This window comes from Podarcis filfolensis (assembly GCF_964270895.1).
Source record: "Podarcis filfolensis genome assembly, chromosome: 8".
NCBI classification, from domain to species: Eukaryota; Metazoa; Chordata; class Lepidosauria; order Squamata; family Lacertidae; genus Podarcis; species Podarcis filfolensis.
In genome coordinates, this window is record NC_139611.1 from 24,041,686 (window position 1) to 24,057,659 (window position 15,974).

The 15,974-nt window shown below is 44.2% G+C and overlaps 1 protein-coding gene across 13 annotated transcripts in view; it reads left to right on the forward strand.

The window, feature by feature from the left end:
* The first annotated feature begins 1,288 nt into the window (after positions 1 to 1,288).
* VPS13D (vacuolar protein sorting 13 homolog D) overlaps positions 1,289 to 15,974 on the forward strand; it is a 119,232-nt gene continuing 104,546 nt past the window's right edge. For 11 of the 13 annotated variants that reach the window (XM_083628334.1, XM_083628336.1, XM_083628344.1 and 8 more), the window contains exons 1-10: positions 1,455 to 1,673; positions 6,519 to 6,689; positions 8,133 to 8,207; positions 8,612 to 8,802; positions 9,760 to 9,840; positions 11,324 to 11,440; positions 12,230 to 12,334; positions 12,421 to 12,591; positions 13,887 to 13,987; positions 15,130 to 15,298. In XM_083628334.1, coding sequence (XP_083484460.1) covers positions 6,593 to 6,689; positions 8,133 to 8,207; positions 8,612 to 8,802; positions 9,760 to 9,840; positions 11,324 to 11,440; positions 12,230 to 12,334; positions 12,421 to 12,591; positions 13,887 to 13,987; positions 15,130 to 15,298 — 1,107 coding nt within the window. In that variant the 5' untranslated portion in view covers positions 1,455 to 1,673; positions 6,519 to 6,592. Of the gene's footprint in view, positions 1,358 to 1,454; positions 1,674 to 4,047; positions 4,085 to 6,518; positions 6,690 to 8,132; positions 8,208 to 8,611; positions 8,803 to 9,759; positions 9,841 to 11,323; positions 11,441 to 12,229; positions 12,335 to 12,420; positions 12,592 to 13,886; positions 13,988 to 15,129; positions 15,299 to 15,974 lie in introns of those variants that run through there. The other 2 variants (XM_083628339.1, XM_083628340.1) reach the window with 2 other exon arrangements.

Consider the following 15,974-nt stretch of genomic DNA (forward strand, 5'->3'; position numbering starts at 1 on the left):
GGATCCTGTCTCCATTCTTCTTTGATGGATCATAGACTTAGGGGACCCAAGAATCCCATGAGGAGTTGGGCAGCAAAAGCCAAACCCCAATTTTTAAATCATTGTTGTTGTTGTTGTTTAGTCGTTTAGTCGTGTCCGACTCTTCGTGACCCCATGGACCAGAGCACGCCAGGCACTTCTGTCTTCCACTGCCTCCCGCAGTTTAGTCAGACTCATGTTTGTAGCTTCGAAGACACTATCCAACCATCTCGTCCTCTGTCGTCCCCTTCTCCTTGTGCCCTCCATCTTTCCCAACATCAGGGTCTTTTCCAGGGAGTCTTCTCTTCTCATGAGGTGGCCAAAGTACTGGAGCCTCAGCTTCACGATCTGTCCTTCCAGTGAGCACTCAGGGCTGATTTCCTTAAGAATGGATAGGTTTGATCTTCTTGCAGTCCATGGGACTCTCAAGAGTCTCCTCCAGCACCATAATTCAAAAGCATCAATTCTTCGACGATCAGCCTTCTTTATGGTCCAGCTCTCACATCCATACATCACTACTGGGAAAACCATAGCTTTTACTATACGGACCTTTGTTGGCAAGGTGATGTCTCTACTTTTTAAGATGCTGTCTAGGTTGGTCATTGCTTTCCTCCCAAGAAGCAGGCGTCTCTTAATTTTAAATCATTACGGCGTCCCTATTTTAATCAGAGAATAAGGAACTAGACCTTTAGAAGACATCTGAAGGCAGCCCTGTATAGTTTAGTTTTAATGCTTCATGTTTAATTACGTTTTTACATATGTTGGAAGCTGCGCAAAGTGGCACCGTCCAGTACAATGGACAGAGTATAAGTAATATTTTTATTATTATTAGGGAATAGGGCCGCTCCTCTTTTCATGGGAAAAATGCTGGAGGGCTTGAAGTAAATACTCAGCCAAAGGCAGCATACAGCCTTGTCCAACCCGCAAGAATATGCAGGTTGCAGGTGTCCCATACGGGGATCGAACCTGGAATCTTGGCGTCATCAGGGCCTCCTTCTAACAAACTGAGCCAAGTCAGCGCAGCTTCTACAACTAAGTTAAGCTGCGCCTGCGCACACCACTGCAGCCTGAACGGGGCGGCCTCCGTTGCCATGACAACCGAGAGCCCCCCCCCCGCCTCGAGCCACGCCTCCCATTGCCTCCCAGCAATGGCGTTCGGCAAACGCCCGGCCAGGCAGACAGATCCGATCGACGGCTCTGCGTCTCACTTCTCGGCCTGCGCCTTCGCTCTGCGCTCGACCTGACGCAGGCCGAAGGTAGGCGGGCCCAGCCCGGCCCGGCTCGGCTGGTCACTTGTCACACAAGCGAGCGCAGGACGGCGGCCCGCGAGGACTGGCAGGTACGCCCGCCTCTCTCTCCTTCTCGTGCGCGCGCGCGCCGGGGACGGGACGGCAAAGGGAAATAAGTGGCCGTCACTCGACGTCGCCGGAAGTGCTGAGGCAGCGGCGGAGGAGAAGGAGACCCGGCGCAGGCCCGCCTGGGCTGCCCTGTCCTTTCCCCCTCCCTTTGGCTGGCGAGGAGGTGACTTTCTCGCTACGCCTGATGGGAAAAGGGGGCGGGGCCCGCTAGCTTCGCACTTGGTTTTGGCTTCGCACGTCCATTTATCTCCAGTGCGTTGGGCTTCTCCCCCCTCCCTTTCACAACAACCCCGTGAGGTAGGTCCGTGCGATTAGCGTCTTCCCATTCTCTCTCCCCCCCCCTCCGCCTCCACCATGTTGTCGTTGGGGAGAATAGTATGCCCATTGGCATTCCTTCGTGCCTCTTCTCTAGGTGTCCATCTTTGCGAACAACCCTGTGAGGTCGGCCGGTAGAAGGAGCTTCTTCCCATTTCACCCTCCTTTAGTATTCGTGTACAGTTTGGGTCGTAGGAAACGCTTCACCTAGCCTTTCTCGGGTCTATATGGTGCTTTATTCCATGGTGCCTGTCTCGTTTGTTGAAATTATGTGTTAGTTTAATTTATTACTTAGCTATGCATCACTTACACCCAGCATGTATATATATATATAACAATATTTTATTATTTACATCCCACCTGGGCAGCCTCCAACACACATAAAAACATAAGGAAGCACGTGAGCTGGAAAGGCTCTCTAAATAGAGGCAGCTCACACAGTCACTTATAAGGCTGTCAGGCAAACAAGGAATGGCAATCGAGGGAAAGGGAATAGAAAGGAGAAAGGAAGGAAAAACAATCTCAGGCACAAGCTCTTAAGGTTGCAACCAATGTCAGTGGCAGGTCTGGCTGTCTTCTCCTTGATAATGAGCACTCTTTCCCCCAGATCAGATCCAGGAGCAGTGCAGGTGACAACACCCAAGTCAGGAGGACAGTAGCTCCTGCAGCACGTTTCCCTCAGGCAGCTGGCTTGATAGCATCCCTGTGAGGTCTGTCAGTGCAATGAGCATCTTCACATTTTCCCCTCAACCCACACCCCACCCCCCGTTGCTGCGGGTGGGAGAATAATAGCATTTTAATTTGTTTCCAGTGGTTTCTGCATAATGATTCGTATATAGTATATTATGTTCACATTGCAGCAGCCCTGGGGAGGGGCAGGTAGGATTCTTCCCATTCTTTCTATCTGTCTCTCTCTGTCTCTCTCCTCCCCACCCGCCTTATTGTTGCTCAGAAGAGTAGTAGTTGCTTTGTGCTTTCAAACATCAAAAGTGCTTCATGTCTATTATCGTGGTGTCACAGTTACAATGGCCTTCAGAAGAAAGGTCATAGTATTATCCTAGGTATTCCTGATTGCTGATGGTATGATATATAAGGTTGTGGCTTCCTTATGGGCAGTCTAAGGAATTCTGCGATACCGCAATTCATATGTATCATTTTGGGACAGATGAGACACGTTCACGCACAGCACATAGTTAAACTATGGAACTTGCTCCCACATGATGTAACAGCAGCCACCAACCTAGATGGCTTTGAAAGTGGATTAGGCAAATTCATGGATGATTTTGGTTACTGGCCCCAATGGCTGTGTTATCACCTGTCCAAGACAGTATGCCTTTGAATACTAGTTGTTGGGTTTTGCAAGTGAGGAGAGTGCTATTGCTCTCAAGTCCTGTTTGCGAGCATCCCATAATGTGCACCTGGTTGGCCTCTGAAAAAAAGATGTTGGACTAAATGAGCCTTTGGCTTGATCCAGCAGGACTCTTCTTATGTCTGGTTGACTTCTGTGGAAAGCTGGACTAGATAGGCCTTTTGTCAGATCAAGCAGGGTTCATCTTATAGAGCTTTTTAATCACATCCATTATCCTCCTTCCAAGCTGTTTTGCAGGCTATTATTATGCTATTATTATCCCACATATTTTTCTATATAGCATTTATGTAGTGTTTTCTAGGTCAGAAGTTTTTTAGATCCTTTATCTTAGTGTTACCCTTACAACAATTCTTTGGGTAGTAACCCCATTGCCTGATTTGACAGGAACAAATAATGGCTTTCCACAGACCACAAAGTGAATTCATGGCAGATACAAGATTTGAACCTGGAATTAGTTGATTTGTTGCCAAATCTCTTGGCTTCTATGCTACACTAGCTGTCACCTAAAATATTTCATATTGCAAAACTATTATTAGACGTGGCTTTATTATTTATTGTTGCTTTTGATGAATTAGATTCTGGCCTAAAAGGGTTGGCAGCTCTTTCAACAACAGATTAACTGTTCTAAAATTTGGTCCTTTGAGGATGCTGATGTATACTATTTCTCTTGCTTTGTTTGTTCATTGCCAGTTGGGACTGGATAGTTCTTCTCACTCTGGATTATTTCCCCTTCTGTTGCATTTGTGTATAAATGGGACACACCTTCTCCTTTCTTCTGTCCCTTCTTAGGCTGAAATGGTATCTGTACACAACTCATTAATTTCTCCATCAACTAGTTAATACAATCACTCCTTGCATTTGACAAAGTGGGCTTTGCCCCATGAAAGCTGATGCCTGAACTTATTTCTCAATTGCAAGGTGCACCACACTTGGTGGTTTTACTGCAGCTAACACAGCTACCTTTCTGGAATGCATCTTGTATTTCAGATTTGGAGGTGAGATTGCTGTGACTGAGAGAAAACAGGTTAGTGGAAGAAAAGGCCTGGCTTTGGGTGTACAGTGTTCTCCCCTTTATTTCCTCTTGCATTATTATTATCTTTCTGCAACATGGTGTTGGTGATAGAGCTTCCAAAAAGATCCACTGTGATGATAATTTGTGTTAAGCATTTTGAAATCTTGAAATGCAATATATAAATGTTGAGCTGGATCCAGAAAGTTCCATAACTAGTTTTGTTGGCCCATGACAGGTTTGGACGTGTGCAGTGAAATGCTGTTTGTAACACACTTATTTTGAAAGGGAGGCAAGTTCATAAATAGTCTGAAGAATGTGGGGAGAGTCGAAAGTTCCACTAGTACCTCCACGAACTTGGATATTCATAAAGTAGATCTTTGGACATGAGTCACTAAGTAGTAGTATTGTGACATTGATATACTATAGTGGTGTAATTAAGAAGACCGATCCCTGCCTGTGTAAAGAATTACAAAATCAAGGTTACAATTGCAAGAACACAAAGCATTCCCAAATGTGCCCGCTAGTTAATAGCAGTAATTAGAAGATAATAGAATCTGTGCAAAAGTCTGGGCTGCATCCCAAGCAGGCAACTGGTGCTCAGATTCTTGAGGTGATGAAATAACTGATTGATTTCCCCCTGCCCCCCGGCTGCTCCCTGGCTCTCTGCAGAGTTAATCTGACTCTGCTTTGAGTCTGGATATCGATCCTAGGCCTTATCGCATGGCAGTGACATCATTGGTATATACCAGAGCCTGCAGTGACCCCTCCTGTAGCCTTAAACCCTACTTTGGGCTACTGGAATAACTTTGTGTAAAGAGTACTGCACATAGCATTGACCTTTGCAGCTTTACTAACTAAGTTGAACATGTTAGCCAGATCGTAATCAATTTAGGGCATCAGGAAGGTTTTTGGGAAGTTCATATGGTTGGCAGTGACTCACTTTCTGTTCAGATGTAGGATTGCAACAGGGGCTCTGCTGCATGGGTCAAAACATGTGACTGGACTTAGATGCCTGTGATAATACATGGGGCACAGTGTGAGTGCTGCATTTCCGCACCAAATGAGTTCAACTTCATTCATTAATTCTCTCTCTCATATACCCACCAACCACCCAGAATAAAGAAGGGCTTATAAAACAGATTGCAAGGTTTTCTCCCCAGCCCCCAACTCTTGTTTCTTCTAAGAAATTAAACCATGTCCCCAGTACACTAGGGACGGAGAACATGTGACTCTCCAGATGTTGGACTCTAAATCCTGTTGGCAGCAGCCGATGCAACCTGTGGATAAGTATCATGGGAATTGTAGTCCAGCAACATTGGGTGGGCCACATTTGCCTCATCCCTGCTGTGCACAGCTGAAGACAAACACTGTCTTTCAAACAAAAAACGATTCCTGTCCCCCCCCCCCCGAACTCCAGTCCAGAAACCCTTTCAGCTCCCTTGTCTCTCTGTTCTTTGGCATGTACGACTTAATTTGTGCCTGAGCACATACCAGCTGGACAGAAATCTACTCCACACGTTCCGTCCTTCCTTTCAGGAGTCAATCTCATTTTGTTTTTAAAATCTGCTAGGCCAAGATAAGAGTGTCTGAAGTAAGCTGGGGTTGGACATGGGGAGTGAGGAAAAGCCCTCAACGAAGGCAGCGCTACATTTGCAGATGCGGGTTTTGCAGTCTGTAGAGAGCAAAACTGGGGAAACAAGTAGTAGCTGGGGAAGTGGGTGAGCCCTATTCAGGTGCAGAGGCAGGAAGAGCACCAGGAAAGGAATTTTAAAATGGTGTGGTTTGTTCCCACCTAGTCAGCCTGTGTTGGGAGATGGCAGCATTATTGACTTAGAGGCAGTGACTGGTGCTGCAACTTACTAGTTCAGGCTTCCTCAAACTCGGCCCTCCAGATGTTTTGAGACTACAACTCCCATCATCCCTGACCGCTGGTCCTGCTACCTAGGGATCATGGGAGTAGTAGGGCAAAAACATCTGGAGGGCCGAGTTTGAGGAAGCCTGTACTAGCTTAATAGGAGAAACAACTCATATCAGGGGAATGCTGGCAAGGTGTTTTTAAGGAGTAAGATTCTACAGCTTCTTAGGAACAGAGGAAGTTGCCTTAGAAGTAGTCAGACCATTGGTCCATCTAGCTAGTATTGTCTACTGTGGCTAACAGTTGCTCTCCAGGCGTTCAGGCAGGGGACCTTCCCAGGTCTACCTGAAAATACTAGGGATTGAACCTGGATCTCAACCCATGGGCAGGTCCGTAAGGGAGGCTGTGGCCTTTTAGGACCCGGGCCTTTCTCCATGCAGGGTGAATGCTCTGTCCCTGGGCTAGATATGGCTCCTTCTTGCTGGATGCTGCTGGACAGTATTCATTGTTGCTGTGGTGACGGTGGCTGCATTTAGCAGCTTTCGTATATGCGCCTTTGAAGTTAATTTTCCCCTTCTGCGTTTCATGCAGATCCCTCTTAACTATGGAAGAGAGCAACCAGGAATGAGAGAGCAGTCCTTGCTACCCTCTCCCAAGAAGTAGTCATGTTGGAGGGATTGGTAGCCTGGGTTCTCAACAACTACCTCGGCAAGTATGTCAGCAACCTGAACACAGATCAACTGTCAGTAGCTCTTCTGAAAGGTAAGGTGCATGAATGTTACAAACAGAACTAATTTCGTTTGAAGCATGCCATACATTAGTTAGAGTCTGTTTCCATGTTCTACCATGGAACCAGTATAGAAATACAGGAGGATTCAAATACACACCTTAGGTTCAAACACATACCTTTATTTAAAAGCATTTTTATTCTTTAAATTTACTTTACTCTTCAGCCAGTAAAGGTCCTTAGAGCGGTTTACAGGTGTCAGTGATAAGACTGTCCCTGTCCTCAGGCTTATGATTTAAAAGGCACAACACAAAAGGCAGAAGGAAAAAAGACAAACCTGGGCACTATTTCTTATGTACCAGAGTTCTTATAATGAGCAGCCAGAATAGAACGATTTGAGAAGTCAATGGTCTTCCATCAGAGCCAGTGGAGAGACCTTGCAGTTCCATGTCTTCGTGTCCTATAGCTTAATGGAATCACATTTTCCTCTGAAGCTTTGGGCAAGCTGGCATCTCCCAGTCTATTTATCACTGTTGTGATGTGGCCAAACTACCACTCTGAGATTTTTAGAAGAAGGGCAGAATACAAATGATGGGTTGTATTCATTGCTGGTCTTACTTGGAGTAGACCCATTGAAGTTAATGGACATGATTAACATAGGTCAGAAGTTTTCAACCTTTTTGAGTCCACTGTTCCACAAGGGACCAACTACATTATTTCTGTGGCACCTCTGTGGGACTCAGGAGCACAGTTATGTCACCCCTTGCCTCTCACCCTTTTTTGAACACCTTCCCTTGTGGAGTGTTTCCTCAGCCGCCTCTCCACTCTCCTTGGGCAGCTGCTGCCACCACCCCCAGTCTCTGAGCTGCCCAACCCCCTGCCCCAAAGAGAGGTGCCTCCTCACACTGCCCCACAGGGGTCTGGGACTTGTTTGTCCATTCCAAATAGTAAGGGCTGGCGGACTGGCTGGCTGGGCTCCCTCACCCACTTGCTTGCTTACTCCAAGGCTACCTCAGCTCCTGGCACCCAGCACCCCCTTGCCAGCCCTAGAGACACCATTCACTTGGGGAGCCTGTAGCCAGGACGTCTGCAACAAACAGCTGTTCAAGCCTTTGGGAAGGGAGGGAAGGAGAGGAAAGGGAAGGAAAGAGGGACAGAGGCCAGTATTGCCTGTGGCACCCCTGACCATCATTCAAGGCACCCCAGGGTGCCACGGCACACTGGCTGAAAACCACTGACATAGGCCCATTGATTTCCATGGGTCTGTTCTGAGCACTACTAGTATTGGATACAACCTGTAACTTTTACCTTTAGTGATGCTTAATTGGTTTTGGTATTTCAGACCTCGGTTTGTTTGGTTTTTTTGATGAGTTGTTGTGCTGTCTTTTAATATGTTTCTCATTACCTCACTTCTCTATACTATTATAAAACAGGAGTCTTTTCCCTTCAGAATCTGCTTTGTTGATTTGTTCCTGCAGGTGCTGTAGAATTGGAAAATTTACCACTAAAGAAAGAAGCCTTGAAGGATTTGCTGCCTTTTGAGGTCAAAGCTGGTATGTTTTAGAAGTGTGCTTCTGCAGCTGTTGAAGTGTTGTATTCACTGAAACACCTTTGTAAGAAGATTCTTATTATAGTGACCCGGTGGTTTTAAAACAATAAATTGGCTGTGAATCTCAGCGGCTTCCAGTGACTTAAACAGCATGATCATCACATTTTGCAATAATGCTTGTCACGAAAGTGACATTTATATTCCCTACCTGTATGTATGGAATTTATAGGCAGTGCATCTTATTGTGAGCTCTGCTGGCACCCCACAGGGTTTTTTTTATGTACAGCATCCCCTTCCTTTGGAGTGAATGGGAAGCTTTTGCTTTTAGAAGCTTCTGCATCAGTGACCAGTAACAGAGAGGGAGGATGTTTTTATACGTACTGACATTGTTCTCCTTGGCCATTACAGGCTTCATTGGCAAGATAACACTACAGATACCATTTTATCGACCTCATGTTGATCCATGGGTGATATCGGTATCGAAATTACACCTCATTGGCTCACTGGAAAAGCAAGAAGATTTTGATGAAGAAAAAGAGAGGCTGTTTGAAAAAGAAAGCAAGGCAGCTATTTTATTAGCACTGGAAGAAAAATGGAAAGTGAGTTGCTTGGGGGCTTTGAATGAAACTATTTCTGCATTTGGGGAAATTACTTTAAAACCACAAATCAAATTCCTTCTGGCTGGATCCAGAAAACCGAATTCTTGTTTCTCTCAAATTAAAATGGCATGGCCTTGAAAGGCAATGTGCATACACACAAATGGTGCCTTTTTCTATAAATAATAATAAATAGTTTTTTTAAAAAAAAACCCCACATACTTTTCCTCATGCTTTCTCTTTCCATTAACTGTGAACTGATTTTGTTGGCTAAACTTGGCTATTGTATATTCTGTGATCTTAGAGCTATATCCTAATAGTAACATTCATTTATGTTTCCCAAACTTAGCGAGAGTACTAGGGAAAGATAATCAAGTGTTTTCTGCCCAATAAAAAGGCTGGATGAAACCAGTCTAGCCTCCCTAGGGAGAGAATTTGCTAATCGGGTTGCTGCCACAGCAAAGACGCTGTTTCACATTCATACCAACAAAATCTCTTTTGGTATTACCAAAATCTTTTTTTGGTAATGGGACATGCAGTAGGCCCTTGGAAGATTATCTCAACCAATGGGCAGGTCCATATGAAAGGAGGCCTTTCAAACATCTTGGTTGTTCAGGGGGCTGTAGGTAAGCAACAGCACTTTTATTACACATCAGGATTGGGGAGTCTGGGGCTTCTTTGTGTTGTTGTGCTACAACTTCTTGACAGTGTTAGCCAGCATAGCCAATGGTTAAAGATCACAGACTTTGTTAGTCCAGAAACATCTGGAGGATCACAAATTCTCCATCTCTGTTATAGGCAGTGAAATTTTCAAACATGAGAAATAGGCGGTTGATTTTGATTAAGAGCCTACAAGTGTTCAGGAATGTCTCCTCTCCTCGAGCTTAGTCCACAAAGCCACTTGTAGGTGTTCTTTTCATACTTGCACAAGACTGAACCCCTCCTCTTTCTCTCTTTCAGAAAGAGCGGGAACAGGCAGCAGAATCGTACTGGTATTCCGTCACCGCATCTGTCGTCGCACGGATCGTAGAAAACATAGAAGTAAGTTGGATCGGTGGACAGTCTCCTCCCTGCACCCTGCCATCAGCATAACTGTGCAAGCAGAGAAAAAGTTTCCTTCCCCCTAAACACATTCTCAGGTTGCTGTAGCAAGCACAGCATATGGGAGAGGAAATCTTGTGAATGGATGATGAGTGCCTGTGGGGATCATAATTGACTGATAGATGGATTATAGGGAACATGCCTTCATGACATTTAAAACGGGGGGGGGGGCAACTTGGATCAGATGTGGCCCTTGATGTGCCTCACCATTTGACCTGCAATTTCCCCTCTCCCACCTTCAAAGAAACTGAAGATTAAGCTGCAGCTATCATAATGCCGTTGTACGAATCTATAGTGCAGCCACTTTTGGAAAACACTGTACATTTCTGGTTGCCTGGACTCTAGAAGGATATTGTAGAGTTGGAAGGGGTTCAGGAAAGAGGAACCAAAATGATCAAGCAGATGTAGCGGAGAAATTTGGGGCTTTTTAGTTTAGGGAAAAGACAAGTAAGATGTGGCATGATACCATTTTATAGCATTATGCATGGCATGGAGAGAGTGGGCAGATTTTTCTCCCTCTCTCGCAATAACTTGCGGGCGTCTAGTGAAACTGAATGTTGGAAGATTCAGGAGAGATAAAATAAAGCACTTCTTCGCACGGTGCGTGGTTAAACTGCGGAGCTCATTCCCACAGGAGGCGTGATGGCCACCAACTTGGTTGCCTTTAAAAGTGGGTCAGGCAAGTTTAGAGAGGATAACGCTATCAGTGGCCACTAGCCATGATGGTTATGCTCTGCTTCTGGAGTTGGAGACAGTCATGCTTCTGAATACCAGTTTCTGGAAAGCACAGAAGGGAGGCAGTGCTCTTGTGGTCAGGTCCAGCTAGAGAGGAGGGCCCAGGCTTATTTTTGGCACTCTGCTTAAAAAGATGCTTGGAATGCATTGGAAGTATAGCATCCTTGCAAGAACACTCCCTTACAGCTGGGGAGGAGAGCAGTAGATTGGCCCAAATCTCATTCTGGCACATACAATATGTTCTCTGGTACAAGATTCCAGTCATTGTGAGGAGCAACAGACTTCTGGTGGCCACAGGTTGTTGTTGTTTTTTTGGCCACCAAGGCCAGCTAAATAAACAAATGAGCCAACCTGTAATTTCCTCTACGAAAAGATGGCTTGGGTGTTACTTCATTTTGAGTAGGAGGGAGGCGATATAGGCTCTTTTGAGCGACGAGGAAGATTTTACTGTAGCAAATGATGAAGTGCAAAGGGTGTTGCCGCTGAGCATGTGACTGTGTATCATGAGCAAATGTTATGCAGTATATTATGCCAGAGTGGAACCTTTAGTCCTTTTTGGTGATTGACCAGCATTTCCGTATTTAAGACGATATTCCGTCCGTTTCATGTGTTTAAAACCTTTGTTAGCAATAAGTTTGCACCTGCTAACTGAAGGGAACCTCCCCTTCTCCCTCTTATCCTCCTTCAGTTAAACATTCAAGATGTCCACCTGAGGTTTGAGGATGGGGTCACAAATCCTTCACAACCGTTCGCATTTGGAGTCTGCATAAAAAATGTATCTGTGCAAAATGCCGTAAATGAGCCGGTGAGTCAATGCTGTTCCCGTGAATAATTGCCTCAACTGAAGTGCTGTGTTGTGTAAAGTGCTTTAAAAAATGCCACTGGTTTCCATGGATGGAATGTTGAAGAAGAAAAAGTCTGAATTCAACTAAAAGATGTGTGAGTTCAAGAAACAGTGGTTTGATTCAGGTCTGAGGCAGAGACAGATTAACTAGTGATTTTCACTTAGGATAGATCAGCTAGTGAACGTATTGTCTTCTCATTTTTCTTTTTGGCTCTCTCCTGTAACAAGTGATTTGATTTATGTTACTGTATTTGTCGTACCAAGTACCTTGTACTAGTAGTCTTCAACCTTCTCAGACTCAGAACCCACCCTAATTGTTACAGCCATATTGCTGCTACTGTGACCAGCGTTAAGTCAAGCTGTGACCTGGTAGTAGGTCCTGGCCACCAATTAAAGTTCAGTGCAATTGATCTTTTGTTGTTGTCTCTGGCAGCATGATCTGGGTTGCATTTTCTGTGTGTATTGGTCATAATGCTTAGATTATGAAGACACCTTGAAGACACCTTCAGCATGTTTGCAGAAACTTTTTTTATTGCTTTCAGGATTTGTAAAGATCTATCATTTTTAAATTTCGTTGAAGCGATTTTGTTGTTTTTAGAACATATTCTGTCTTTGTCTTGTGCACCATCTTGATGGTATTATGTTTCTAAATTTGATAAATCAGTAAAGTAATAAATGGAACAAGGTGTGCTGGTTATTTGATACTGTGTGGTTTTTCTGTGGCTCATATCTAGTTGTCCTCATTTTAAGGTGGAGGAGCTAATGAAGAAAAAGCAGCTGGATATTGCTGACTTCAGCATCTATTGGGACACTGATAGTGCTTTAATGGGAGACTTGCCACCTGGGGAGTTGCAGGTAAAAGCTTCTTCTTCTTCCCCTTTGCCTGTGAGCATGAGAAATGCTTGCCTATTCAGAGGAATTAACTTGGTAATGATTTCCAGGAAGCAATGGATGAAAGCATGGAAAGCCGTGACCATAACTACATCATGGAGCCAGTGTGTACCTCTGCCCTTCTAAAGAGAAACTGTTCCAAGGAGCCCCTCAAATCGCGGAATACCCCACGGCTTGAGTTTGACATTCAGCTGGAGACGATACCTCTGAAACTTTCACAGGTAAAAGCTGCTTTAAGGAGGTTGCCCTGTAAGGCGAACATTTCCAGTTGTTGAAGCCAGACAGTAACGGCATGCAGTGCTTGTTGGCAAAACCTACACAAATCAAGGCTGAATGTCATATCAAACAACTTATATAAGAGGAATGCTAATGTACGCCTTTCATTTTAACACAGAATACCAGCATACATATACCACTCAAGCGAATCACGTCCCATTTCTCCTGCATACAATATTTTCACGCATGCACACTTTCCTTAACTTCCTTCTTTATTCCAGGCTTGTATAGAATTGTATAGAAAGGCCCTTGTGTGAATTCCGCCTTTGCCATGAACTTGCTTGGCAGCTTAGGAGAGGCGCAGTCTCTTAGACTTCACCACTGCCACTCCCAATTGGAGAATATGTAGGCTTGCTGCGGCCAGATTTCAACCAACCATCTGGGTCTACTTTTAACCATTAACTGCTCAGCTTTTAGGAAATCTTACCTCTGACATTGGTTTGTATTATTCTGCCCAGTCATGGCAGGTAAAGAAAGTTGGAGAGCCTTTTCTTTTAAACTGAGGGGGGGGGGGAGTCAAAAGAAAGGGGAGAGTTGAGTGGAGTTATCAAGAATTGAACATTAGCTTCTGTTTCCATGGAAAACAGCTTCTTATGTACGTAAAGGTCTCTGTAGTGGTTATGAGTCTGGCACCACCCATTCCTAGAAAGATGCCCTTTGAAGTTTCTTTACCATGGGAATGCAGCTCTCAGGTTCCCCACATCTGTTGCAAGGGTTGCAACAAGGTATGTATAGAGAGTGCTTTGAACACTTGAAGCACTGGAAAAAAATATGATGATGATCTTCCACGCTGCACCCTTTCTACCAATAGTACATAGCCTTACATGCCTATAGGCCACAAAAAAATTGCATTTAGTCAGCAACAAAGTTAACAAGTTGGGAGGGCTTGCTTCAAACCACAAATCTTGAGTCCTCACAGCTGATATCTATGGAGGTTTCAGAAATTGCTTCCTGTGTTCGCATCCCTTTTTTTAGCTTCTTTAATCTGAATTTGGGAATAAACTATCAAAGCCACTAACTATAAACCTGTTACCTCATTTGCGTCTCTCTAGCCTTGCCAGCTACCCTGGACAGTTACTTAAAGCCCATGTTGCCTTTTCGTTATATGTGTGGACAGTTTTTTAGGCAAAGCGGCAAAGTTCATTCTTGAGTTCAGCTGTTAATATTGGCATTTGTGTTCTGTTACGGAATGCATCCGTACTGATTGCCTAACCACTGTATGGTTATTTTATTAACATAGACACAATACCGACAAATAATGGACTTTTTGAAAGAGCTGGATCGAAAAGAGCGACAACTCAGATTCAGAAGATGGAAGCCAAAGGTCCCCGTAGCTGGAAAGTATGAGCTCTGTTTTCTTGGATCAAATAATCATACACGCAAGTCTCCCTTTCCTAATTAAATACTGTTCCCTAAACCTTCTGGTATACTTTTTGTTGTTGATGATGATGATAAGAATGCACGCTTGAGTTGCCATCTGCTTTTATGCTTAATTTTAAATAGGACTGAAGATTATGCTCATACACAGAAACTACAGTTTGGAGGAGTGTCATAGCTTGGCAAAGTGACAAATGGAGATAACAGTGCTAAGATGAAGAAGGGCTTTTGTTTGTTCGTGTGGTGTGCTTTCAGTAGCACCACTTGTGGATAGTAATCCTGTGATCATGAGTTTGTATGACTGCTGAGCTCAGCACACCATTTAGACAGAGCAGCCAATACTTTGTAAACAGGTTGCCTATAATAATATTCTTCTGATCACTGAAGAAGGCCGATTGGGTTGAAATGTATCTGCTTGACAATTTTTGTTGTCATTCTATTGGATGTCAATCAGATTTTGACCATAGAGAAGTAAATTTGTTATTGTATCATCCCCCCCAACTTTATCTTTTTGTTCACATTTATATATATATATTTATATTGGTCTAAAGCTGTACTTCACCGTCCTGTAATATTCAGAAGCATTCTATATTATCTTACCCAACTTAGTTTTTAAGTTTTGTCTTGTTGGTTGGAGATAGTCTACCCCTTGTTGTTTTGACTTTTTAGTATAACCCAGTCTATCCCTTCGGGAGTGCACTATTGGTTTTAAAAATTTATCTTGCAGGCTGTAGGGTCTCTCCTACAGTGGTTAATGAAGATAGAAATGAACAAGTGGGGTGCTTGAAACGAAATACCAGCTGGAGTGTTTCCTTGGCTAAGGTGTTCCCATTTAGACCTGCAGCCTGCCTCAAGCAAGAGCCTTGTAGTACCATTTGTAGTTCATCCTTTTCTTGCATCTTTCTGCAGCCTGAGGGATAACTGCTAACCATGATTGTCCACTTGTTAGAATTTTAGTCTCATTTAAAATGTGTGTGTAGCTTTTCCTTTTTGACTTTTAATTACATTGCGTGTAAAATGCCTTGAGGCAGTGGGTTAGAAGGCAATGAATGAAACAGTGATGATAATAATAATAACCAGAAATACATTCATTTGCAATGTTTCAGCTGCCGGGAGTGGTGGCTTTTTGCTCTGAATGCACACATTGCGGAGATCAGAGAGCAGAGGGAACGCTGTTCCTGGGATTTCGTGTTGCGTCGGGCCCAAGATGCTGTATTGTACACAGATCTGTATTACAAGAAGTTAAAAGAAGTGGAGCTGTCCGATGAGGAGCAGGTATTGGGAAACAGCTGGGCTACGGTATCTTGGCCATCATCTTGAGATTATACCTTTGCAACTGGCATGTATAATCGTAATCGGTTGTAGAGCTTTTGTGGCTTAAAAAATATATATGTTATTGCCTGTTGGAAACATTTTAGAGCTTACCTGTGTTCAGATTCAGGCATAGGCAAACTCCGGCCCTCCAGATGTTTGGGACTACAATTCCCATCATCCCTGACCACTGGTCCTGTTAGCTAGGGATGATGGGAATTGTAGTCCCAAACATCTGGAGGGCGGGAGTTTGCCTATGCCTGGGATACATATTTGTAATACGCTGCAATGTTTAGGTAAAATAGGCAGTTGTTTATAAGTAGCACAGCAGCAAGCGTTTGCAGAAGTTGAACATTTTCACTGCAGAAGTAGCATTTACAGAGACTCCAAGGAGTTTGTTATCACCTCCCTCCAGTGTCGGAGGCAGTAGGCCTCTGAGTGCTATTTAGAACCAGGATTTGAAACCAACTTCAAACAATGGGTTCCGATCATAGTAACTATAGTTTCCAGTTAGAATGTAATAGGTAACTATAGCAGAAATCGGGAAATCTGGTACACTGAGAAGTTGAGGGGTGGTGTGCATGCATACAAGGCTCAGGCATTTTTCTCCTTAATAAACTGAGATGCCTTGCATCCAGAC